Source organism: Callorhinchus milii, unplaced genomic scaffold, assembly GCF_018977255.1.
Source record: "Callorhinchus milii isolate IMCB2004 unplaced genomic scaffold, IMCB_Cmil_1.0 Scaffold7, whole genome shotgun sequence".
Classification (NCBI taxonomy): Eukaryota; Metazoa; Chordata; class Chondrichthyes; order Chimaeriformes; family Callorhinchidae; genus Callorhinchus; species Callorhinchus milii.
The window spans coordinates 14950437-14976776 of NW_024704748.1; the positions used below are offsets into that span (position 1 = coordinate 14950437).

Below are 26340 nucleotides of genomic sequence, written 5' to 3' on the forward strand. Positions count from 1 at the left end.
CCATTCCCCTTTCCTCAGTGCTTTTAATTCTGTAATGTGCTTCAAGTTATTTATCCTATATGAAAAGGTCCATGTAAATTGTTCCAGTTTAGACTGACTCACACCTGGTCACACAGAAATATGCTCACCTTAGGTTCTGGCACTCCAGTGTTTACTTTCAAAAGTGTCTAGTTTTACAATATTGCATACACTGTAACATCCAAACAGTCATTGATGCCTTAAGATCTGCCTTATTTTTTCCCAGTACACAAGGTTGTGTTTTTATATATAAACAGTTACCATTTTAGACATTTTCTGACCTTATACATTTCCTTAGATCTATACATCAACAATACCTCTTAAGCTCAGTTGTTTGTGTAGCATTCATTTCCGATCAAAATCCCTAGCAAAAGTCAGCCATGCTGCATTCTCTGCGATGTGAAGAATTTTGATTTTTATCTCATGGCCAATTTAAGATTGTTGAATCCTTCAATTAGTTAGGAAGCTAGACATCAGTTCTCATGCTCCTAGAATTGTCATTTTGTAACTGTTGACCAGTCTACTTCAGAGACAGCAATTGAGCTTCAGCCACAAGACTAAAATGAAAGATTGACATTGATGTCCCAGTACTACACAGGATTTAAAATGCATCGACTTTGTAGGTGAATTTGTCAGCTAATTTAACACAGCAATATCCCACAAACAACCATGAAGTGAATTAAGTTTATCTGGGGTGAATGTTGACCAGGACATCCATCTGAACAGGCACACAGGATCTTGGTTAACATCTCATCTAAAGAGTGGCGTCTCCAGCAATGCAGCATTCCTCCAGCCTAGACCGAGTTCAAAGTCCCAACATGTGGTCTGCACTCGCAACTTTCTGGCTCAGAATCAAGAGTGCTACCAACTGAGGCTGACACCTGAACGGAAGTAAGAGTATTATATGCACTATTAGGGAAGAAGTAGTAACCAGAAATCCTGCTCTGCTCCACATTCTAAAGTACATTTGAATGGCTTCTCCACCAAACAAAGTCAAACCAGAATTTCCTGAAAACTATCTCTTTCTGGTGGCAATCAGCATCAGCTTCACTGTTAGAAACAGCTGGTCTGAAACTATAATGAATACAAGGTCTGCTGTTCTCCCATTCACAATTCAATTGTTGTAAAGATTTAACTAGTGGACAATTTCCTTTGGAAAGAGCTCCTCCAATACCGGAAACCTGTCAGCAGTGTTCCAGGTGTGTGTCGAATAACACATACATGGGACACTCCTTCCCAGTCATCAGAGTAATTATAGCTACTCACTTGTTTCTATACAAACACACACACATATTCTTGGCTTCATTTTTTGATTGATAAAAAAAATTCTGCTGCTAGAATATTCTGCTTTGTTGTGCTAACAGCATGGTGTAGAATGGAGTTAATCACCTTCTCAAAGTTGGCTCAAATCATGAAACTTGCAACGTATCCATCTGCAACCTAGACTTTTTTTTAAAACTGTTTTCCCCCCCAAGATTTAGAGCCAATGTTAAACAATCCAGGTATTCTTAAACTGATGCACAACCTATACAATACACAGACTCTTAGACTACAGACCTGCATACTACTATTGCATTGATAAGTAAGATGGTGATCCTTCTCCTCTTCCCCCACCACACATAAGGCAAAACTGTTAATGTACTCTTAAAGCTTAACCTGTAACATCTTGCCCTTATTCCAGGTAACAACCATGGTTTTTATAACCATTTTGGATGAGAATGACAACTACCCTGTATTTCGGCAACAGCTATATGAAATCACTTTGGACGAAGGGCCATTAACCTTATATTCATTCAATATAACGGTGAATGCAACAGATCAAGATGAAGGCCTAAATGGGACCATTAGCTACAGCATTTTGGAAGGGAATATTGGTAACACATTTGTTATTCACAACACCACAGTGAGTATTAATGAATACAATTACAATTCAACTTGCAATGGAGAAGGTGTTGGTTGTAGATTTGACTTGTGTTATAAATAATAATAATCCTTGCCTTTGATATAGCACTTTATCACATCTTTGAGATGTCTCAAAGTGCTTCACAGAATATACTGTAAAGAGAATTGACTTGTCTGAAAGAAGTCTACATCACCAATACACAAAACTCCACGATAATGTGTTCTATCTTCAGCAATTCAGCTCCCTATGTATGAATGTAACAAACAGATCTGCTTGTGTTTGCTGATCTGTGCATTGCGCAGCTCAGAATTGCAGCTTTCTCACTGTTTAGAAAATAAGATTCTTAATAAAGCTGGATCTCACTCGTCAATGACCCCCGCACGTGCAGGTGATATCACTGTGCTCATGATCCTTGTGAATCCATACTCTGGTGATCTTTGCTAGGTTGCAGCTCAGTTGTATTGCTAAGTAAAGGCTGGGGGGCATGACTGGGGAGAGAGGCAAAGTTAAATCATGAGCTCCATCCATGATGCTCTTACTTGTCCCCTGCTGCTGAGCAAGACAGTTACCATGGAAGCTCACATTGACCACTCTTGCTTCTGAACTGAAATTGACCTCTCAATGTCCAAGATCACTGTTCAGCTCCTGCTAGAAGTTGCATGTAAGTCATGGTTAAGTGACCTTTAAGTGATGGTTGAATCAGAAAAAAAAAGAGGGTTAAACACCTATGCTCATGCAAGCAGTTATTTTGTTTCCTTTCTAGGGCCTGATCAAGGCAATAAAAGAATTGGACTACGAGATAAGCCACGGACGCTACACTCTGATTGTCGCAGCCATAGACCAGTGCGCAGATCGAGAGCGACGCCTCACATCCACAACCACAGTGAGTCTTTCACCATAAAGGAAGCGGATTGCAAAAAATCAGCATTCTGTAAGACTTGCAAGAGAATCTGCTCAGAGTTAACTGAGATCATCTGAAAATATTTTTGTTGTTCCCAAACCAAACCGTAACCCTTTAAGACATTCTTGACATTTTCTTTCCTCTGGCCTTCCTGGCTGATCTTAATCTTACTAATAAACCTTACATTTGAAGCACTTTATGTATAGGCAAACACAGCAATGTTTTGTGCAAAGCAATGTCACACAGAATACCCTTGAAATGAATGGTTAATTTTATTGGAGGATCATTCACCAGGACTCAAGGAGAAATTCTCCCTTTTTAAATAACGCCATGGGATCTTTAACATCCGTCTGACCAGAAAGTGAGACTATGAGCTCAAACTTTTGAAGTGGGTCTTGACCTTATACCTTCTGACTCAGTATAGGCTACTGACTGTGGCCTTATTAATTGAGATCACTTTGTATTCAGCAAAATACAGTGCTTTGAAAGCTGCAAATGAAATGTTTGCTCTCTGTAGAAAATATTGCTCTCCTGAGGTGAGCTATTAACCACATTTGAACCATTAACCACATCAATCATTATGGTGCAGATTAGATGTAGTATTGATCTTTTCATTATTGCTTCAATTATGTGCCTAACTCAGTCTCAGGGGAAGCCTTTAGATCACCAATATGATACAGTATATTATCTGTCCTACCAGGTATCCTTACTGCCTCTCTGAATAAGATTTGCCATTTCATAATTGACATGACAAAGTATAAACAACCTTGTATCAGATTTCCATTCAAAAAGCTTTTTCATGTGACAGTGGGAGGTGTGGTAGAGGGAGAATAAGACAAACTGACCAAGCCTGAACATAGCAAACTCTGTTTTGATTTAGTTTCTACTGAACTATTATTCCAGGATCATCTGAGAGGGAAATGTGAGTCATTAACCAACGTTGGAGAAAGATCATCTTTACTCCATCTCTGTGTAGAGATAGAATTCAATGAACCCAGTGATTTTTTTAAAAAAAAGACTTGTGTTTCCATCTACCCTAGCTTTTGAATGTTAGAACTCTTGATCTATACCTTTCATATGAGGGTTAAATTGTGAACCTTTCTTTTTCTATTATAGGTGATTGTCAATGTGAATGATATCAACGACGTGACGCCAACCTTTGCTCGTTCATATGAAGGCCCATTTGACATCACTGAGGGCCAACCAGGTCCAAGGGTGTGGACATTCATCGCAGCAGATAAAGATGCAGGCCCAAATGGGCAAGTGGAATACAGTGTCATAGCAGGGGATCCTCTCAGTAAGTATGAGAGAAGCAAGTATACAACTTAAGGACACTGAAGTCCAGTTACCTTCCTCAAGCTTTCACAAGAAGAAAAACAGTGAACAACAGGGTCTATTCATCTCTAGAAGAAAGATAGATTTTTTTAAAAATATTCTACTCGAGCAAAATAATTTTATGTGACATTGAAATGAGTAGCGTCACCACAGGCTTGCTGTCATGATGGCTGCTCATTATCACTATCACTGTTACGTTTTAAAATGTTGCTGAAAGAATCACTGAATTGTATCCAACAAAGAAACATTCTCGTGAATGTGAAATGAACTCAGCAGCATAAATGGATACTAGTTAATCCTGACCCGAGCAAAGTTTAATCAAACCTAATACAACAATAACAAGATTACATTTGTATAGCGCCTTTCACGTCGGGAGGATGAAAACAGCCCTGTGCTGCAGGAAGAATCATTCTTTGGCGCTAATTGACTAACTTTAGCCCACATCATTTTACAACGCCTGGTGCTGTTGTCATATGGAAGACAGAAATGGGAATATTTTTAAATAGAGATCAAATGTTTTATGGACTGAAACTTTTTAAAATTTAACAATTATCCATTATTTGAAACTCCACGGCTCCTTTCTTTGTGTGTGCATGTGTGTGTGTGTCTGTGTGGTGGGGGAGGGGAGTTGTAAGAAGTAACTGGAAATGTAAAGAAACTCTTAAGCGAAACAGTGGGAAAATTTGAAAATAAATTCAAATGAAGGAAAAATTGCTGGAGGACATTTTATCTTTATTATGTATCATTATGTGGAATTTTCTTTCAGAAACCCTTCTGAGACCATGAATAAATTATGAAATTTATCTTCTAAATTATTAATTGTTTTAATTAAAAGTAGACTTTGTAGTTCTAACTGTGAATGCTGATCTCCTGAGCCCACAGTAAGACTTATTTTCACTTGTTAATGAAAGACTACAAAGCCAAACTATCACATACTGAGCACATTCTAAACAAACTTTTCATTGTCTCATGGTGTGTCGCTGTATTATGATTCAATGATCGTCAAAGGTTTACGTGTATTGCAGAGCCATAATAATGCAATTTGCATTCCTCAGAGGTTTAGTGACGAGTTTACCTCTGATTGAGGTTTGGGGACTAATGCAGCCTGATTCTGGCATAACTGTAGCATGAGCAAGGTTACAAAATAGCAGAAGTTATATAATAATAATAATAATAATAATAATCCTTGCATTTGATATAGCGCTTTTCACGTCGGGAGGACGTCCCAAAGCGCTTCACAGAATACACTGTAAAGTGAATTGACTGTATATTTGTGGGCGAACGCGGCAGCCAATTGCGCACAGCAATGTCCCACAAACAGTCGTAGATTGAAAATGACCAATTTATTATTGTTTTTGTTTTTGGAAGGATTATTATTAGGCGTGTGGAGTAAGGAAACTTGCCCAAGGTTTCGCCCTGCCTGGAATTGAACTCAGGTCTCTCGCTTGCAAAGCGAGTGCTCTAACCACTGAGCTACAGGACTCCACAGTCCTGTCCAGTCATAGATGATCGCCTGTTAGATAACAAACACAAAGTTGGGAATATTATTGAATAATAATCCTTGCATTTTACTTTGAAGTGGCTTTTCCTGTAAAGTGACTATGTATTTGTAATGTTTGCATGTTCTAGAGATAATATCTGCTTAAATAAAACCAGATTACTTGCGTAATTTGTTTTCCGGTACAGATGAGTTTATCATTTCTCCAGTGGATGGGGAGCTTCGTGTGAAAAGAGATGCTGAGTTGGATCGAGAGACTCTTTCATTTTATAACATAACTATTATGGGCAAAGACAGAGGAACACCATCACTGAGCAGTACGGTCAGTTCTTACTCCATTAATACTCTCAGTATCACATTTAAGCCTACACTTCATTCACTTTCATTTAACACTGAATCACAAGTTCGAACAGTAATCATTAATTGACTCTAGTTTATCCTTAATTGATCTGTGCAACTGTACTCTTCAATTGGCCTTTCTCAGGTATCCCTAATCAATGTAGACACACTGTCACTGTCCTTCAGTCACAATTTCTGATACGCTATACAATTATTCTGTTAGTTTGTTAGGATCTACTCCTTGGGGTATAATGATGCTTTATTTTACTAAAGTAGAGTTGAAGTCCAGGCTCTATGCTCAAGTCATTGCTTTACCCAGGCAGCTGCAATATCTCCAGTGGCAGAAGTAGAATCCACACACCCTTTCATGCTTCCACAGTCCCAATCAAAATCTGTCAAGTGCTTATCAGCACGTCGACTAAACCCTCCAGAGCAAAGAGAACCAAGAAAGGGGGAAGTAAAGGAAGCAAAGGGAAGATGGCTGCAAAAGAAGAAGTTCAGTGATTTGTTAAGGTCAGCCCACTTATTATTCATCTTAATAAGTAATGATCCTGTAAATTACTACTTTGCATTGCAAAGGCTAGGACAGAACCATCCAAACTATCATCATTAGGCTGATGGCAGCTGCCACATTAAGTTACTGGTTATAGAGTTCCCCCCATTGTTCCCCGGGTTCCTGGTCAATCCTCAATCTACGGTCCTGCCCAAAACAGATGTATTGGTGGCCAGTAAAGCCAAGTTTTAAGGGATTTTTAGAGTCCAGTATAATTTATGATTTATAGTACTTTGTCTCATAAAACTCAGATTGTATATCACTACCATCTTTGTTATCTTACATCGTTCATTTAGTGCACTTTAGTGCACCACATAAGAAAAACACTGCAAATTTACAAATGTCTAAAGCTAAGATGAAAGCTGTAACTGAAACGGGTTATATTTGCTGATGAAATATTTAGGCTAGTAGCTTATCATTGGAGCCATTTGGTTGAATTATTACCGCATATGTTCTGGATCTTTATAATTCTGTTAGCTGGAAAGTTGTTCTCGAATGTTGACAGGTTTGTTGCTGATGAGGACACATAAATCAATACCTTAAATTATCGTGCAACACAAAAACAATTTGCAGGTGAAATGTGTTGATCAATGTGAAGATTTTTGCTGCAGGTTAAAACTTCAGTTAAACTTAGTTTTTTTTTAGATAAATGAATTTTTCACTGGTATTTATTCTAATCGACTTATCAATTGTTCTGTGTTCAGGTACTTGTTGGAGTGCGAGTACTAGATATAAACGATAATGATCCAGTGCTTCAGAACCTCCCGTTGAACTGCATCGTCAGTGAAAATACAACTGTGTCCACGTCCATCGCTAGAGTGCTGGCAACAGATGCAGACAGCGGCCGGAATGCTCTGCTGACATTCAGTGTCACAGCTGGAAATGCAGAGAATGTCTTCTTTATCAATGAAACGGTTAAGTTATTTATTTTTATTTTTAAGAAGCATCCCATTAATTCCATTGCAAGCTTAATACTCTTGCTTGTTCTTTTTCTATTTGCTTTTATTCCAAAGAATGCTTGTATTAATTTGCAATAACATATCATGATCTCTTTCAATTTTGAAAATGTTTAAGCAGTTCTACCAACTTCTTAGTAAGATTGGGGGTGAAGAAACTTCTAATTTGGGTTACTAAGCCTTAAATTTCATATCAGGGTGAACAATAACTAGTGTTCTTCCTCATTTGTATTTTGCATATTTTGTTCATACACATGGATCATCGTTCTTCAGCAGTATTACTTAAGGCATGAAAACACTGTCAAAATTGAACGAGATCATGATATGTAATTGCAAAATTTAAATAGAAAGGGTAAAAGCACAACTGAACAAAATATAGAACAATAGTCGAGCTAGTTGTCAACACAAGCTTACAAAGTCCCACTTTACTTGCCTAAGAAGCTTTAGTTCAGAAAATAGAAGAAATACATAAAATATAGTAGATTTAATGTACTGGAGATTTAGTACTCAACTCTGCAGGGTTCTTGGTCTCAGGTATGCTGCTTATGAGAAGTCCCACAATAGAAGAAGTTCAGTGGAAACCCTTCTGATATTTCCTTTCGTGCATTTCCTCAACCATTCAATCTTCTAATTTTTTAAAAAATGATTTTGTTTTTCATGACTCTCAATATTTTCATTTTTTTCCAATGTCGCTGGGAAGAGGAAGGAGAGATAGTTTGTGGCTAGGTGTTGGGAAGAAGAACTTCTGCTAGAATTGTGTATCTAGATTTGTTGTAATTAAAAAGCTGTTTGTGTGACATTCTCCTGTGATTTGCTCTGCAGAGCGGTAGCGTCTATGTTAATAGACCATTGGACAGGGAGCGGACAGAAGAATATAGGCTCACGATCACTGTGAAGGACAACCCAGAGAACCCAAGACACGCTCGGAGAGTAATTACCTGAAACTCTTAAGCGAATGCATTATCATTACAGATCTATACAGCGGGCCTTACCATTGTATCAGAAGCCAAACCCGTTTACATTAGATGTCGTAACAAAGATGCAAATAAGAGCATCGTATTTTGCACACACTCACATTCACTAAAATTATTGTCCGATATATATGTGTCCTGATCTAATGATGGTTGTTTGTCAATGACAATTCAGTATCTTAATCGAGAAGTTGAGATGACCTCTTTAAACCACAATGTCAAGTTCACACGATTTTTTTTAATCCTACATCTGAAGCCAAATGTGCATTACAATCTTGAAATCAACGGTTACTGTTCCAACGCCAGGGTACATATATGTGATATGTTTTAAACTATGCTAGCAGAAACTTCAAAAAAATAATAATAATAATTTGGTCACTGAATCCAAATTGTTTGTGAGACACTGCTGTGCACAATTGGCTGCCATGTTTCGTCCCCAAAGTATACAGTCAATTCACCTTACAGCATATTCTGTGAAGCGCTTTGAGACATCTCAAAGACGTGATAAGGCGCTATATCAAATGCAAGGATTATTATAATTATGACTTATTATACACAGGTTCAAGTCTACTTTCAGATCAACTCCTATGGTTTCATCACTGACTGCTAATATAAATTTCCCACACAACAGGACATTGAACAAAAAACATAAATATTTGAATCCTGCAAATATAAATAGAATTAAACTGCTACCTCCGTTGGATGTTTTTCTAAGTATATTTTGTACTATTCAAGGGCTTTTTTTCTACTTACCCATCCTATATGCACCATGACATGAAGCTTGGCAAATGACAACACAATATTTACTATTTCTACGTTAAAAGCCTAAATGCTAGGAGCCGTACAAGAAGAATCAAGTGGAATTTTTAAAAAGGAGATGAATGTTACTTGGGAATTAAGGATATGTAGAATACAATTTACATTTATAGAGGCTTTCCCATGGAGAGGCTGTCTCAAAGTGCTTGACACTGTTTGTTGGGCACAGGAGCTGAGAGATGAGTCAAATTGGAGGTTAAAAGATTTACCTAGAGCTTAGAAACTGTCAGAAAGCTCCAGTGGGTTAAATATCCTCCTCCTGTTTCTATGTCCTTGAAAGTTTTCAAAAAATAAATTTTAAGAACATTGGAACATATTTGGCTACCAATTATATTTTCAAATACCAAGGTGTAGCAACTTAAAATAATATAAAGTTAGCTCACACCCACAAGTCCACTGGGCCAACACTACAACAGATTGTTTGCCTAGACATGAGCTCAAAGTCCCAATATGAGACTTGAACCCACAAACTTAGTGATCCAAGGATGGACATGCTACTACCACAGGCTGTTCTTGTGCACTTTCTCATTGGTGATTTTATAGCAGCATTTGCAGGGGACTGGGGAGCAGATTAATAATAAATAATAATAATCCTTGCATTTGATATAGCGCTTTTCACGTCTTCGAGACGTCTCAAAACGTTTCACAGAATATGCTGTAAAGTGAATTGACTGCATCTTTATGGGTGAAACGCAGCAGCCAATTGTGCACAGCAGTGTTCCACAAACAGTCGTGGATTGAGTGACCAAATTATTATTGTTTTATTTTTCTTGAGTGATTATTATCAGGCGTGTAGTGAGGAAACTTGCCCAAGGTTTCGCACTGCCAGGAATTGAACACAGGTCTCTCGATTGTGAAGCGAGTGCTCTAACCACTGAGCTACAGGATTGTGATGGATTGGATCAGGAAAAAGGAGAAAGAAGTAAAACAAAACTTTGAAAAGAATCTCACATCAATAACAATAAGAATATTTGCTTCGATACAGCTCTCATTATGGCAAAACATCTCAACATACTTCACCTGTAATTGTAGCCAATTTAGCATAAAGGAATAACCAATTTATCTGTGGGAAGTGATGCTCAGGACAAAACAAAACTGTTTTAAAGCATCCTAGTACTGTATCAGGCTGTAAAGGAAAAGTATGAGTGTAAAGGCCCAAAGTGGATCTTGCTTCAAGCTCCAGAAGGCTATAACCTTCTGATTCTGACACAGAAACACAATCTCCTAAACCAGGCTGACAGCTGAGGTGTCAAAAGAGAATTTGTAGCATAACAGAAGAAAAATGGTAAAGTAAACAGAATACATAAGCCATTCGTGAAATAGCAAATCTATATGAATCATCTGTATTGTGTTTGTGGTGTCGTTCTGAACATTACCTCTCTTTGCTAGGACTCCGATTTTTTGATTATCTCCATCTCAGATGAAAATGACAACAGGCCCATATTTACTCAAAACACATATCAAGCTGAAATTCTTGAAAATTCTCGAGCAGGTAAGCGGATGATTGTAAATAATAAAGAGGTTTTTCAAACAGTCTTGTCATTTTCCTTGAATAAAACACTTTTAATTACAGTTTTAGAAAAAATCTATTTTTAACTTTTGTGTTTGTGCACTACCTGGGTTGTCATTCCATCTACATGATTTCCACCCCCGTAACACAAAGTCTATTTTGCCAAACAGTCCTTTATCTTTACAAAAAGACAATTTTGCAGACGACAGTGATGTTAATAAACAGTCATGGATTTTAAAACGTGATTGTCTTATTGTTAGGTACACAAATTACCTTGGTGAATGGACCGATTATGGCTCACGATAGGGACGAAGGCCCAAATGGTGTGGTGAGCTACCAATTGCTGGGTAACAGGACTGATTTCTTCACCATCGACAGAACAAGCGGTGAGTCTCTCCTTTATGTTATGTTATGAGTGAGGCCTGGGCACTGGGAGGAAGGTTAGGTGGGTATTCTTGAAGATAAGATCACATGGGCCAAAGGGCCATCTTCATCCAAACCAATATTATGATTTAGTGCTAACGTTTATAGACATATCTATGTCCATTGTGATTTGGGAGGGATTGTCTAAAATACTGATCCCCCAAAGGTTTGCAGCATACTTAATATAAAGATTTAGTATTGTGCTTATCAGGTCATTATTCAGTGTCATTCAGACCAACACTTTTTCTACATGTGGTGTTTGAGGGGAAATGGATGTTGCTAGTGTCATGAAGGAGATATCTGCAGGCTGCCCTGTGGATCACCTGGATTTTGTTGGGAATTCATGGCTTAGTGGTGGGTTTTTTTTTTACTTTACTGGTGCATTTTTTTTATTATTTTCATGTTTTATTTTTGTGCAGTTAGCCTTGCTGCTGGATGTTTTTGATTGATCATGAATGGTGAAAAGGAACTTGGGTGGGAAGGTCATTTTGATATGCCTGGAGATTCTGTAGTCGGTAGGATATGTTGAAACAACTGAATGTTAACAGCTATGTTATGGGAAATTTTGCAATTCTTTTTCTTTTGAAAAAAGACTTTTCGGAAGAATGTATGTAAACACTCACCACATTTTGCATACACCCATAAGTGTCTAAACATCAAGGTCCACATGTAAATTATCCTTTGGCTCTTTAAGATTTCCCCTTTGCTTTCAGTAAAATATTCCAAATGACAGTACTGCCCATTGTGATGCCCATTGACTGGAGCCTTCTGCTGGGGAAATAGAAATTTAGATTTTTTTTCATCTGCGCAAGTAGAAGTTGTTCCCCTTTGACAGGACGCCATAACAAATCAGCCATATTTACTTGCTCATTTTCTTTGTTGACCAGATTAAATACGCTCAGTATTTTATCCACTCATTAGCTATTTTGAGTGGTTATTTTTATTGACAGAAATATATTTATTCTTATCCAGGGAGCACTTGGCTTCAACAAAAATGACTTCAAGAGCCAATTTAAGTAATGTTAGTTTATGGGGTGTCACAGATTACTGCTAATTCATGAATCCAGGTTGGTTATGGATTCTAATGATATAATAACCCTTGCATTTGATATAGCGCTTTTCACGTCGGGAGGACGTCCCAAAGCGCTTCACAGTCACTGTGAATTGACTGTATATTTATGGGCGAACGCGGCAGCCAATTGCGCACAGCAGTGTCCCACAAACAGTCGTAGATTGAAAATGACCAATTTATTATTATTTTGGTTTTGGAGGGATTATTATTAGGCGTGTGGAGTAAGGAAACTTGCCCAAGGTTTCGCCCTGTGCCTGGAATTGAACTCATGTCTCTCGCTTGCAAAGCGAGTGCTCTAACCACTGAGCTACAGGATATATCAATGTCTTACTCTCGAACAATAGGAGGCATGTTCATGTGTTTGATTTTCATTCTTGCCGCACACCATTGAGATCTTTAACTCAACCAAAGCAATTGAAGAGATAGTGAGGGAGATGTGAATGACTTTGAATGTGCTAATCTCATCCTGGCCAGTTTTTCAGCAAACAAAACATAGAGGTTTTGACAGCAATAACAGAAAAGCAGCTATCAATCTCCAGCCTCAATCTTCTTAACTGTCAGAAACCAGAAGATTTTCTCTAGTATCTTTAATTGGGGAATCTTAAGTGGAAACGAATATGTGTGAAAGTGTAACAGCATTTTTAGAGTGAGCATAATGTTGATTGTGGCCTTGTCTCCTGCTTGTACAAATTAAAGCCAAAAAGCCTTCATCTGAAATTATTGCACAGGTTCCTTAAGATGTAATATTGCTCCATGACTTGCTCGCATTGATCCACAACTGCTGTGAAGATGTAAGAATCGTGACTGTCTTAATGAGGAAGAAGTGTTAGCTCAATGCAGGATGTTGTGGCTTATTTAAGAAAAGACATCAGTGATGGTGTAATCTATTATCTATTTTGCAATAATAGACCCAAAGGATTCTGCGCAAGATGTCAGTTTTGCAATGACATTTTGGTACTAAGTAAAAGCAAGAACAAAATAAAGTTTTTTTCTCATTTTCACTCTTCCTTCTTGTGAAGCCAATCACTCTTGCTGTAAATACAGTAGTTCCTAATCTTTGTGTACAAATTTCCATAAACAGCAAGGCTAATATGTCAGGTATATAACATATAACATATATATATAACAGGCATATAACAGTCCAGTGATTTTTAAATGTTTTTAGGTGACTGAATATTTTCACTCAATGGCTTTCAAATCTCCAGACTAATACAAAAGAGCAAGTCTAACCAACATTACTTCTTTCAAAAAAAGAACAATTACATAGGGTTGAGTCTTCATCGGGAAACTGGTTTGGTGGAGGAGAGACCTGAATTGCAAGTTTTTTTTATATAAAAAAAGTAGAAGAGTATAGAAGTCTGAAAATTAAGCATACATATTTTTAATTTTGACATTTTTATTTGTTATTATCCTACTATAGACTACTCCTGTCTACATGTTTTCCCATTTAGAATTAAATCAATATATGGCAAACAAATGAGTTAACGTTTGTCTTTGAAATTTTGTTCCAGGTACGGTTTCTGTGCGACCAGGAAAGATCATCGACCGGGAAGCATTGACCAGTGCACGGCTGGTGTTCACATTGATAGCAGAAGATGTCGGCCAGTTGAAGAGTGCAGCTAGACTTGTTATAACAGTTTTAGATGAAAATGACAACATACCGGTATTTAGTCCTCCCACGCTGACAGTCAGTCTTCCAGAGAACAGCCCATCAGGTACAATAGGTTATTATAGGGTGTTCAATACCTATCAGGCAGCATCAAACCTTTTTCTCCATTTTGGGCTGGTGACCAAATCTAACAGCAGCATGTTATAAATTTCCCCATAGTCACTAAGTGCTGAGCAACATTATTGTTTGTTACTAAGTTAGAGAAAGAGCATTGTGAATTGAAGCGTAAACAGTCATACATTTGTCCAAATTTGGATACTGTGTGAGAAAGGTTTAGGTGAGTAGCTGAATGAATTTATTCAGGAATAAATTGGGTATAGATTCTTACACAGGTTCTTTCAGGTCCCTTTTTTCATACCCTGCCACCTCCCATTTATCTTTCCTTGCACTCCTGCCTCCCCTTTGCTTTCTGTTCTAGTTCATTTTACATTGCTCCCTGATGTGAACGGTGAGACGCCATAATCACCGACAGAGCTCTCAGCAACATTGACGTGACAGACCACAGCACCCAAGGTACCATCTCTCCGACTAGAACCTTGACATTGAACATCTCTAAAACAGCAGTTAAAAAGTCATTTTTTGCACCAAATGCACCAAACAGTGAAGTTCTGAGCTTTTCTTACCAGGAAAGTTCCAGGTTTGATTCCTGTTCTGATCTCAGCATAAGTAGTGGGCATTGAAGCAGTGGGCACAATTGTCATCCAGAAGTATCATTTTGATAGTTGCAAGAGAGCTGCTGACACCCATTGAATTTTATCCCTTCACAAGTCAGAAGGGCAAAAAAACACATTTTCTCTCTTGTCTCTTGCCTCTTGGCTCTCTGGGGTGCATTGTTTTTGGCCAAAAGACTGGGCAGGTGATCTGTTTCTATATCTGCAGTGTGTCTAGGAGACAATGAAGTGAGGCTCAGGTTTTGACACAGATTTTCCCTCCTTGTGGTTCAGTGGCAGAATCTCCTTATGACAGCATGGCTGGGGGCAGTAATTCAGTGTGTAGAGTACTGGCACAAACCCACATCCCAATACGTCCTGGCGCTGTGTGTTTGGACTCCAATGTCCTGCAACGTTCTGCCACTAAATATTTCTATACTTCCAAAATACCTTGACTGAAAATTGGAAGAAAATAGGGAATCTTAGCAGAAACGCAGAATTGCATTCTCTTTTTAATTAATGTTAATTAAAACTATTTAATGTAAAGATTCTGACAGAACCTTTTAACACTTTCTAGTCTGAGAAATCAGATGCATTGCTGTACTTTTGTGTTGTAGGTTTTAGTGTCGTCCAGGTAAAAGCGACAGATGCAGATATTGGTTCCAACCAACAACTGAACTACCGTATAGAGGGAGGAGCCCAAGATAAGTTTATCATTGACCTCCTCACTGGAGTTATCAAAGTGGCCAATGGAGTAACAGTAGACCGAGAGGAAAGGGAGTCATATACACTTATTGTTATAGCGATGGACCGTGGGATCCCATCATTGTCAGCAAGTGCCACCGTGAATATTATAATTGATGATGTCAACGACTACAGACCTGACTTTATAAACCCTATCCAGACTGTTAGTGTCAGTGAATCAGCTGCAATTGGTACCATCATAGCAAATGTTACAGCTATTGATCAGGACCTCCGACCCCGACTGGAATATTACATCATTGAGCTTGTTGCTAAGGACGACACTGATGCAGTAATACAAGACCAGCAAAGGGCATTTGGAATCAATTTTGAAACAGGTAAAGCTCAAACCAGGCACAACAAACAAATTGTAAAGAATGTCCAAGACATTTTTCTTTTGATTTAAGTATCACTGTGTTAGACTTGTGCTAATAAAGAGGAAAACAATATAAATGGTAGCAGGTAAGATGCTTGTGGTCCTGTAACTATGTGGTTTTGAACAGACCTAGCTAGAGCAGCGGTTATTTTCAATTAACATTACATCCTGTTCAATTAGATAAAAGTACAATAAAGGCCTTTATTTAGTATGACTCCATAAGCAGGAATTATCCATAATTCAGCACTAATTGTCATTTGGACTCAAGCAAGGCTACAAGGAGGACACCCTGCAATTCTGGTGCAGCAGTCTCCGGTTCTCCATCAAGCTGTGCCGCTGGGGTGCCTGTGTGTTCCTACCTCTTTCCAAACTATTTGCATCCCACAGTAAATCAGTTATCTTATCACACAGAGATTGCCAATTGTGCTCAGTCACAGAATTGGAACAAGAAAGCTTGAGGTGAAACTTGCCCTGCTTACTATGGATTGATGAGGTTACAATCGTTAATCTGTTAGCATAAAAATCAGCACATGTCAAAGACCTGGACTGGAGTTCAGTGCCAACAGCCACTGTCAGCAGAAGCAGTAACCTAATAACTAAATAAAAACAAGCATGTTACTGCATGTTATTTTTTCAAATTACCTTTCAGTGATTTCAAGGTGTAATCTAATCTCAGGAACAAAGCAAAAAGGTTATATACCACTCTAGTTTCACCCTAAAGCTTTATAGCAACACCTGAACCCCTAGATTAGATTACTACCTTGTAAAGATGCAACAAAAGCAAAGGTTCAGAGAAATCATGAGTGGAATTGCATGTTAGATAGACAGCATATTTGACAGCAAAAGGGTAATTTTTAAGCAGGTGATTTAAATTGGGAAACAATGATTGATGTAGACCCAAGGGGCTCTATCCCAGAGATCTGATATCATTATTAATGGTCATTACTGGACTTGATAAGGATTTTAAGCAGAATGTTCAAGCTGATGGTAACGTGTAGGTGGAGTGGGTGACAAGACAAGCCATGCCGAGTAGCTGGAAATAATTTTAATGAGTTTACTGAGCCTTGGTGCCTAGATTTGCCTTTGACATTTTGTGTTGTTAAATAAATGTAAGATAATCCATATGTGTGCTAAAACTATTAATTGTAATTGCATCGAAAGGTTACTGAGCTCACAGAAAGCATAGCAGATGAAAGATAGGCACAATAGCTAATCATGCATTAAAAATCTCCCCACCATGTAAGGCAGTAAAGTTTATGGTGTAAAATTGAAGCAAATAGATTCAGGGCAAGGAAATAACATTCAAATGCAGGGGTCTATCTTGCAGCATTAAATACAGCTCTGGAAAGAGTATGAAAGGATAATTTGGGGATTTGGATTGAGAGCATAGTGCTGTGAGGAAAGAGGTATGATCTTTGTCAAATACCAAACTAGCCTATAAGATGCTGAACACAAGCTGGTGTTTTGCTTTGTTTGCTTCAGAGAGTATTTGAATGAGGAAGGAATGTTGGTTGTGACACCAAATAATATCAACTTCTTTTCTTCAAATTAGATGGAGCTTTAAACATCCACCAGAACAGGCAGGTGGGACCTATGTTTTACATATTATCTAAAGGACGGTACCTTAGGCATTCCCCAGGTTCTTCATTACAGTGTCAATGTAAACCATGACTTCAAATCCTAATGCACAGCCTGAACCAGCAACCATATGACCAAGAGGCTAAGTTCTACCAATTTAGCTAAACTGACAAAGGATTTTAACCTAGAATGGTCCACCTCCATTTCGCCCATTTGAGTACAAGCGCATTTCACCCCACTACCCCTTTTATTACCTTTCAGTTACGATAAAAGCGATACAACATGCATGCTACCATTCTCCCTACCCAACTACAAGTATCCTCTGGTAATCTAGTAAGGAAAAGGATCTGTAGTTCTATTGTGGGTAAATCTGGTAGTTTAACATTTGGAGTATTCCCAATTATCTTTACCAAAGCATTGTATACCCCCAATTATGTTTCTGTCTGGTAGTCAAGTAGGGAAAGTGAGAAATAAGTCTTTATCGTGATAAAGAGCTAATCAATGATATAATCCAGCTCAAAGCATTAGTGCTTCTCATCCATGTGTATCAGTACAGGAGAAACCATTTGTTAACTTTATGGATCAGCTTCACCAACACTGCAGAACAAGGATAAGAACTGATACTACTGTAACTTGTCATTTGCAGCCTTTAAATTGAAGCCTCGGTTTCAGATTATCTGAAACCATGGAGTGTGTTTTCTTGTGCTATTGTGTGTTCACCAATAGATCAGCTGTTTCCTATTATTTTGCTCCCCTCATTGTTGTGGTCTCCCTGACCTGGGAACATTCTGGGCTACAGAATCTATGAATGGTATAACTAACTATGATATTGTTCCACACTGGGGTATGACCTATGTCATATAGCAAACCAGCCTGTGGGATGCTGGACACAAGCTGGTATTTTGCATTGTTTGCCCCATTCAATAATAGTAAACACCATACTGTGGACCTTCTGCTATTGTTTTGCTTTTGTCCAGGAGCTGTGTTTGTAAGAAGCTCTTTGAACCGGGAGATGGTCTCTACTTATGAAATAACTATCTCGGTGCACGACAATGCTAGTGATGTGATTGATCATTCTGTCAGTGTTCCCAATGGTAAGCTTTTCACGCTCACTTTAAAAGGTGGGCTTTTTTTTGCTTAACAGTTAATACAGCATGATTGTGCAGTTCTTATATTAATCTAGAACTGATTAGATGTAAGTTTATTTATTTTGTGGTGAGATCCCACAAGGGATACACAAGAATGATCCACAATGATTTTCCCTCCAATTTCCCAACCCTGTAGCAAAGTGAATGGGCTCAGCTCATTATTGTTAATGGTCTCAACTAATGAAACAGCCATTAGTCAGAGCTTAATCTAAAGTGGGGCCTTTCTTCAAATCAACATTTGTGTGTATATTCAATTTGTGAATCTAATGAATGTAAATTACATCTGTATCCCAACTATTTAGCTTGGTATACATCACAGATATTTGGAGGAATTGTGGATTTAGGCTAGAGGTTATGATCATTACCAAACATTTCAATTTAGTGAAATATTCACTTATTTAAATCTTAAACCTTTTTTTCACAGCAGAATTTCAAAATAGTCTTAATGTAAAAATATCAACCATGTGAAGTAATCTCATCATTAATTGCACCAATTTAATAGAAAGTATTTAATTCAAATTGACTTTTCCCTCATTTTACTTTGTTGCTTTTCACTTTGCCACCCGTACAGTACACAAATCAATAACAGGATGGCCTTTTCCCAATCCCTTTTCCCTAAGGCTCGCAAGTCACAGCCAAGACAACATGAGGACATGCATGCTACATTTTTCTGATTCCATGTAGCTTTTAAAATAATTTTAAAAATTACAATCGATTGAGTGAAGCAAATGGATTACAGTGCAGTATTGGATTGCATTGCACCTGGCATTGCACAATACCAGAGATGCTAGTTTGACTCCCCTGTGTCTCTGACTTCTCAATCTCAGCTGTTTGAAGCAAGGCAAGAAAGGTTGACGACTGAATCTTTTGTTGGGCATAACCTGACAAGCTAATTAACATAAACAACAGCATTGGTGTGGGAGCAGGGGATTAGTCTGCCTTCTTGTCCATATTTAGAAGACACTGGATTCATTTAAAAAGCAGCTTGATGATATGATGGGGGAGAGCAGGGTGGGTGTTCTGGAAGGATGAGATTGGATGGAAGAAAATTAAGGGGTTTGATACAGTAGCCCCCTTTTTTTTAAAAATCAACCATCTAACTCTTTCTTTGTGATGTTTTAGCTAAGCTCACAGTGAATGTTCAGGATGTCAATGATAATGCTCCCCGGTTCAGACCATTTGGGGTGAAAGCTTTCACCGAACGAATACTAGAAGGGGCAACGGCTGGGACAACACTCATCTCTGTAACAGCAGTAGATTCTGACAGGGGGCTCAATGGGCGCATCATCTACGAGCTGCTAAACCTTCCAACTGGGGGTTACATCCGACTCGAGGATCCTGCAGCAGGTATGTGGTGGGTAATTATAAATATATAAATATCAGATTTTATGCTGCCTTCACAGCATCGTCCTTTCACCTCCAGAGCCAGTGTGTTCTGCTGGGCAAAGATTTATTTGGAAATGTTTATTTGGAAGGGAGAAAAGTACAAGAACTGGTTATTTCATCATGTTGATGTTGAGCACAGTGATGTGATCAATGAAATTCATGTTAAGACCTGTCAGTGTTCGGGCAACATATTGTGTTTGGAAATCCACAACACAATGATGTAATTCTGTCAAGCAGCTTTTCTGTCCAAAAAAAACATGATAATTAGGCTTTGCAAATGTGTAAGTTACTATATCAAATGTGGGGTGTATTATTATTTAAGACTGCTAGTCTTTCCCCCTACAGAGGATATGCAGTGGGTGGTACCAACAAAGACACAATCGGATCACAGCCACGTTTGTTGTTCAGCTAATCAGTAGCGAAGCAGAGCTTGATCTGGCAAAGTAACTGTAAACTTGAGTAATTAACTTTGAAAGCATTTTCCCTTCTCTCCCTCCTCTCCCCACAGGGAAAATAGTTGCAAACAGGACAGTGGATTATGAAGAGGTCCACTGGCTGAATTTCACAGTTCGAGCTGTGGATCATGGAATGCCACCTCGATCCGTGCAGGTTCCTGTCAACTTACAGATTGTGGACATCAATGATAACAACCCTGTCTTTGTGCAGTCCTCCTACCAGGTCACTATGTGGTTAATTGGCTTTATTGTAAATCATGAATGGATGATTTGTGGATGGACAGAATAGCTCAATCCTTGGTAATCGCTGCTTGGATTCTGATATACAGCCTCTGCCTGGAATAATTTGCTAATGGCAATCATCTGAATAAAACTGGATTAGAATTCCACAGCTTCTTAATTTTGGGGGGGTAGTCAGTCAAGTATCTGACACATGAGGAAACCCATCCCCGATGCTTCAAACCAAACTGAGAATTCCATGCATCCCACGCACACATGGAAATTCCAGAGATAGATTGTTGGAATGGAATGCACACTCTCTTCCTGGAGGGATGCATCCTGCTTACTTAATTCCGGAAAGTATTAGGTGCAGGTTGGTAAGAGTCAAGGCTTGGGAACTCCAGAGTGAGCGTTGGGTTACTGCTGGAGTCTAACCAGCTAAAACCAACAAAACCTGTTTTTGCCTACAAAATACATACAAAATACACTGTACTTTACATTCAAATTCAGTTAAAAGCTTTGAGACCTCTCGATGAAGTGATAAGGCAAAAATTGTTATAATATTGTATAATGTGTATCAACTGTAGGAAGCCAGAGGTATTTTAATGGCAGGTATGTTTTCTAAACAAGTTTTATCATGATTATATACAGAAGCCTGTGTTTGAAGATGTCTCCTTAGGAACAGTGATTATCCAAGTTAGTGCTACTGATGCAGATTACGGCAGTTTTGCATTGATTGAATACAGCCTTGTGGATGGAGAGGGAAGGTTTGGAATAAATCCCACAACGGTAAGTTTTAGAAGCACATAAGCACGAATGCAAGTAAAGTTCATCTTTAAAGGGTTTCAGTTAAACTGTTTCCGATTCTCTTGGCAACAGAGTGAAATAAGGCTATTTTGTTTGTTAAATTAAACCACTCATTGAAAATAATTAATTATTTTCAACCCTTTGGTCTCCACATTAGGATTAGCCTTGTTATGTTATGTACTTTCAGGCCCAAGAGGTGGGCTGGAGACTTTTACACAGGCATTGCCAATAACCGGTGACACTCTCAGCTCCAGCTGTTTAGTCAGTAGTATAATTCAGTTTGAATTTCCTGGCCCTCTTTAGAACAGTAGATAATTCTTCAGCCAAGTGAACATTGAACTGACCTGTTCCAAGGGTTCTGCCAATGCGAACTCCCAGGAAGTGTGGGAAGGATAGTAACTTGGAATGACAGAACTACTTTTACTCTACTTGCACCTCTCTCATTTGCACTGCAGAGAGGTTGTTGAGTAAATTTAGTCAGTCATCCACGGACTCTGTGGTAGTTTTTAAGGAAACCCATCACCTGTTGCCTGTTTTTAAAAAATATATATTTATTTGAACATTAACTACTAAATACTTTAATTCAACGTAAAATATTTGGAAAATCAACAGTATATTTCAATGACATGAGCACCTTTTAAAAGACAATTATTAATACAACAAATATATGACAATTAAATGTGTCTAAACTGTACACTATAAAGAGTAGGCTTCTTTCAAACTGCATAATTGGGATTTGAGGGGTTCTTATTAAATTGAATGTGAGCAGAAATAACAGTTTCGGTAAATGCTCTTTATTAAATCAAGGGGGACATTTACATTCTTTCTGCACTGGATCGGGAGAAGAAAGATCACTATACACTAACTGCTGTTGCTAAAGACAACCCAGAGGGTAATCCCAGTAAACGGAGAGAAAACTCTGTGCAGGTAATATAACTGTTAACAATCCATTGCTTTCAGTTCTTTCCAGAGTACATGCTTGCTTGAGAGTGAATGTTTCTTCCAATTACTGTCAAAAATAAGATGCCAATACATTACAAAACCCATGTTCTTTGAGGTCACACAACATATTGTGGAGTCCTGTAGCTCAGTGGTTAGAATACTCGCTTTGCAAGCGAGAGACCTCGGTTCGATTCCTGGCAGAGCGAAACCTTGGGCAAGTTTCCTTACTCCACACGCCTGATAATAATCCCTCAAAATAAATTGGGCACTTTATGGGACATGGCTGTACATAATTGGCTGCCACGTTTCGCCCACAAATATACAGTCAATTCACTTTACATTCTGTGAAACGCTTTGAGACATCTAGAAGACATTAAAAGCACTGTATAAAATGCAAGGATTATTATTATTGTTATATTGATTGGCAGTGCTTTTATAACCATTGTGAATATAAATGGCCCCCTTCATACACTATATTCTTTTTCACTACAACAGCTAAAAGCACACAGCAAAGAAAAGAAACCATGTTTACGATCATGATGTACTCCAGTGGTTGACCTTTACTCTCCTGGTTTATGACACACCCTCAGTCTTTAGCTGGATTGTCTTGTAATTCATTGAGGAACATTTAGTATCCTCTTTATAATGTTATAATATGAATCAGTGAACCATTGAAAAACAACCTTATCTCTATTCTTTGGGTGGAAAGTTGAATGATATGAACGAAACATATATATAAATCAAACTTGTGGTGGTAGAAGACAAAGAAAAGAAAATGAAAGCGGATACTTTAAGAAGAGAGAATCTTGTTCTGAGATGCACAGAATTATTGACTTGATCCGTTATGTTGTTATTTGCTGCTGTAGGTCCTGGTAACTGTCCTAGATGTCAATGACTACCGACCGCAATTCTCTAAGCGCGAGTTTAGCACCAGTGTGTATGAGAATGAACCTGGAGGTGCGTCTGTCATAACGATGACTGCTAGAGATCTGGACGAGGGAGAAAACGCAGTACTTCAGTTCAGCGTTGAAGGGCCTGGAGCAGGTAAAAGCTGTACACTTCCTTTTAAGGATAAAATGTTCACTCAAGATATGTTTTCCCCTTTCTGTTAACTTCATAAAAAGCAATTGACCCTTCGTGTTTCCCTCGCCACAGTATCATCAAATGAACAAAGCCCAGCTCCTGAACCTCTGCAGGCTGCTGTCTGGCAGGTTATCAAAAATTTGGAAGAGAGTCTGGGATGGTTTGTTCCATTTCCCTCTCACCCCTTCCTTGTTCTTGTGGAGCCCTTATCATCTGGTCAAGATCTCAGCCAGATGAGAAACTCTAGCTCTTAAGCACAATGGGGAGACCTGCCAACTTGAAGGTGTCTTCATCTCACGCATACAGTCTGTTCTGAAAATGAATTGAATGGAATTGAATCTCACCAATGATTTCACATTGCCACCTTGGTATCAGTTCCCCTGGTAACAGAAAAAGGTTTCTGCACAGAAGGGCATCATTTTTAGTTGCGCACTTGTCCTTTATAACTAAAAAATAAGTGCTACAAAAGAACTTTATTGAGAATAAATCAAACAAAGTTGGCTCTATTATTGGCTGGCTTGAGAAATGGAACAAAATACCACTTTGTCCTGGTACTGGCATCCACCACCTTGGATGAACACAAAAAAAACAACGATTTTCTTTTCAAATTAATTTATTTTCTTCCTTTCAGACGCCTTTAGAATGGACGGAGACACAGGGCTGATCACAACCAGTCGGCTCCTGCAGTCCCACGAGATGTTTAATTTGACAGTTGTGGCCACTGATAATGGAAGGCCGCCCCTCTGGGGCACAACTCTGCTGAAAGTTGATGTGATTGATGTTAATGATAATCGCCCTGTGTTTGTCAGGCCTCCCAATGGCACTATATTGCACATCATGGAGGTAATAAACTTCAAATGAGCTAAGTCTTTATTTCTCTTTGCTGCTGTTTCTTTTTTAATGCCAGTTTTCTGCAAGTTCTTTTAAAAACTATTAAAAAAGAGAGGTTTCAAAGGCAAAACTGATTCAACAACAACAAATTCTGCATACTCTGAAATGCTACTTTAATAGGGTAAATCTAGATCTAAATTATTACTCAGGACTTAAATAATTCAGCCCATGAAATTGTGTGTGTGCCATCTCCTCCACTGGAACTAACCCCTCGAATCCCAATTCCATGCTGCTTCCCATTCCCTTTTATATTGTTCCACTTTAAATGTGTATTCAATTCTTTTTTAAATGTTGTTCCAGTCTCAACCTCAATCTTACTAAACTCTCCATGCTCCAATGCTTCTTCAAAGCTCCCCCTTAACTCCTCAGTGACAATCATGGCCTTATGCTCCACAGATATTAATTTACCAGCAATAATCTTTCACTATTTTCAAAAAATCTTTTAGACTTCTGTTAGATCCATTCGTGCCTTTCTTTGTTCCTGTGAAACACTATAAATTTTTAAACCCTTTCCTATGACCCTCATCTCTGGTATCTCTAATACTCAGATGCTCTAGTATTTTCATAGTTTCCATCAACACAAGAAGTCCCATAGCCTCTGTGATTTTGGACGTTCCTTGCCTATATCTGTTTTGGAATTATTTTGTGACAGGAGCATTCTAGGAGCTTGAACCATTGTTACAGTTAAGATCCTTTTTTTTTCTAGGAAAGGGATCCAGGTTTCAGGGTGTATGAAGTGCTCGCAGTGGACAGTGATGAAGGCTTAAACGGAGCCGTCCGCTATAGCTTTTTGAAAACTGGAGTCAACAAAGACTGGGAATATTTTAACATTGATTCTCTCAGTGGAATCATCAACACCACGATCAGGCTGGACAGGGAAAAGCAGCCTGTTTATAATGTAAGTTGGAATTGGAGTATATAATAGAAAGGAAAATAATTACAAAATGGCATTAATGTGCTATAGAACCTGTTAAGCGCTCCAGAATGCAACCTGCGTGAAGGGCGCTATATAAATGAAATTTGTTGTTAAGGGCTTTGAGACATCTTGACAATGTGATAAGGCACTATATTTTTGCCCACAAAATATACAGTCAATTCACATTACAGTATATTCTGTGAAGTGCTTTGAGACGTCTAGAAGACGTGATGTGGCACTGTATCAAATGCAAGGATTATTATTATCGAGTGCAAGGATTATTATTTTTATAATACTATGTCTTACCAGTATGCTTATTGTAGGATGAGCATTCAATATAGTTAGACGCAGAGTGCAGATTCAGAGAGATCTTGGCTATCAGATGTAAGGACTATTATTATCATCTTTATGTTGACCATTGACTATTTTGCAGCTCATTCTCCTGGCCTATGACCTGGGACACCCTGTCCCCTATGAGACTACCCAGCTTCTGCAAGTGGCCCTAGATGACATTGACGACAATGAACCCAGCTTTCTGAAACCACCCGTAAGAACCTCACAACAAATGCATGAGTCTGTGTTTTGAAACAGAACTATTCAGCGCTGTTGGCAGCAATCTGATGACCCACAAATCGGTCTTTCTTTAGCATGGGAATGCACAAGGAGTGAGCTGGCAGAACACATGCAGTGAAACCGCCTATTGTGCCCCTTTATAGTTTATGAATTCCAACCACCTTATCATAAAGGGGCTTTGCTGTAATTTTAATAAATATAAACTATTCACTAAAATCTTAACAGTTTTATTTTTTCATGTTTGTTTACAGCCTGACGTTAGGCTTTTACTTTTCCATCTTGTTGTAGTTTGTTGCTTTAGCTTCTCGAAATATAAATGAATGCAGACCTCCAAGGAAGCTGTTGCTCATTAAACACACACAGCTTGGACGCACTCATGAGGTCAAAGCATGTTCCGAGTGGACAGCGTTCCATGTTACCCTTCACCCCTTCACCCGAGTTAGAACTCCACACTATCACTTTGTGTACATGCCAAAAGGAGGTCAAAGCACATTCCAGTTTCATTGTGGTCTGCCTTCTGGTGAACACCTAATAAGAAGGGAGTTTCTCCCAGTGTCCTGGTGAACAAAACCCCCAAATAAAATTGGTCATTCACTTCATGGCTATTTGTG

At 38.5% G+C, this 26340-nt stretch overlaps 1 protein-coding gene across 1 annotated transcript in view; it reads left to right on the plus strand.

The window, feature by feature from the left end:
• Positions 1-26340, plus strand: part of cdh23 (cadherin-related 23) — a 112498-nt gene that overhangs the window by 69650 nt on the left and 16508 nt on the right. Inside the window, exons 13-31 of the mRNA XM_042336598.1 lie at positions 1700-1921; positions 2685-2804; positions 3939-4119; positions 5844-5977; positions 7252-7461; positions 8326-8433; positions 10680-10782; positions 11061-11186; positions 13807-14010; positions 15232-15693; positions 18287-18403; positions 19580-19804; positions 20352-20521; positions 21169-21306; positions 22132-22251; positions 23133-23310; positions 23981-24192; positions 24947-25138; positions 25590-25703. Coding sequence (XP_042192532.1) covers positions 1700-1921; positions 2685-2804; positions 3939-4119; positions 5844-5977; positions 7252-7461; positions 8326-8433; positions 10680-10782; positions 11061-11186; positions 13807-14010; positions 15232-15693; positions 18287-18403; positions 19580-19804; positions 20352-20521; positions 21169-21306; positions 22132-22251; positions 23133-23310; positions 23981-24192; positions 24947-25138; positions 25590-25703 — 3336 coding nt within the window. The remainder of the gene's footprint in view (positions 1-1699; positions 1922-2684; positions 2805-3938; positions 4120-5843; positions 5978-7251; positions 7462-8325; positions 8434-10679; positions 10783-11060; positions 11187-13806; positions 14011-15231; positions 15694-18286; positions 18404-19579; positions 19805-20351; positions 20522-21168; positions 21307-22131; positions 22252-23132; positions 23311-23980; positions 24193-24946; positions 25139-25589; positions 25704-26340) is intronic.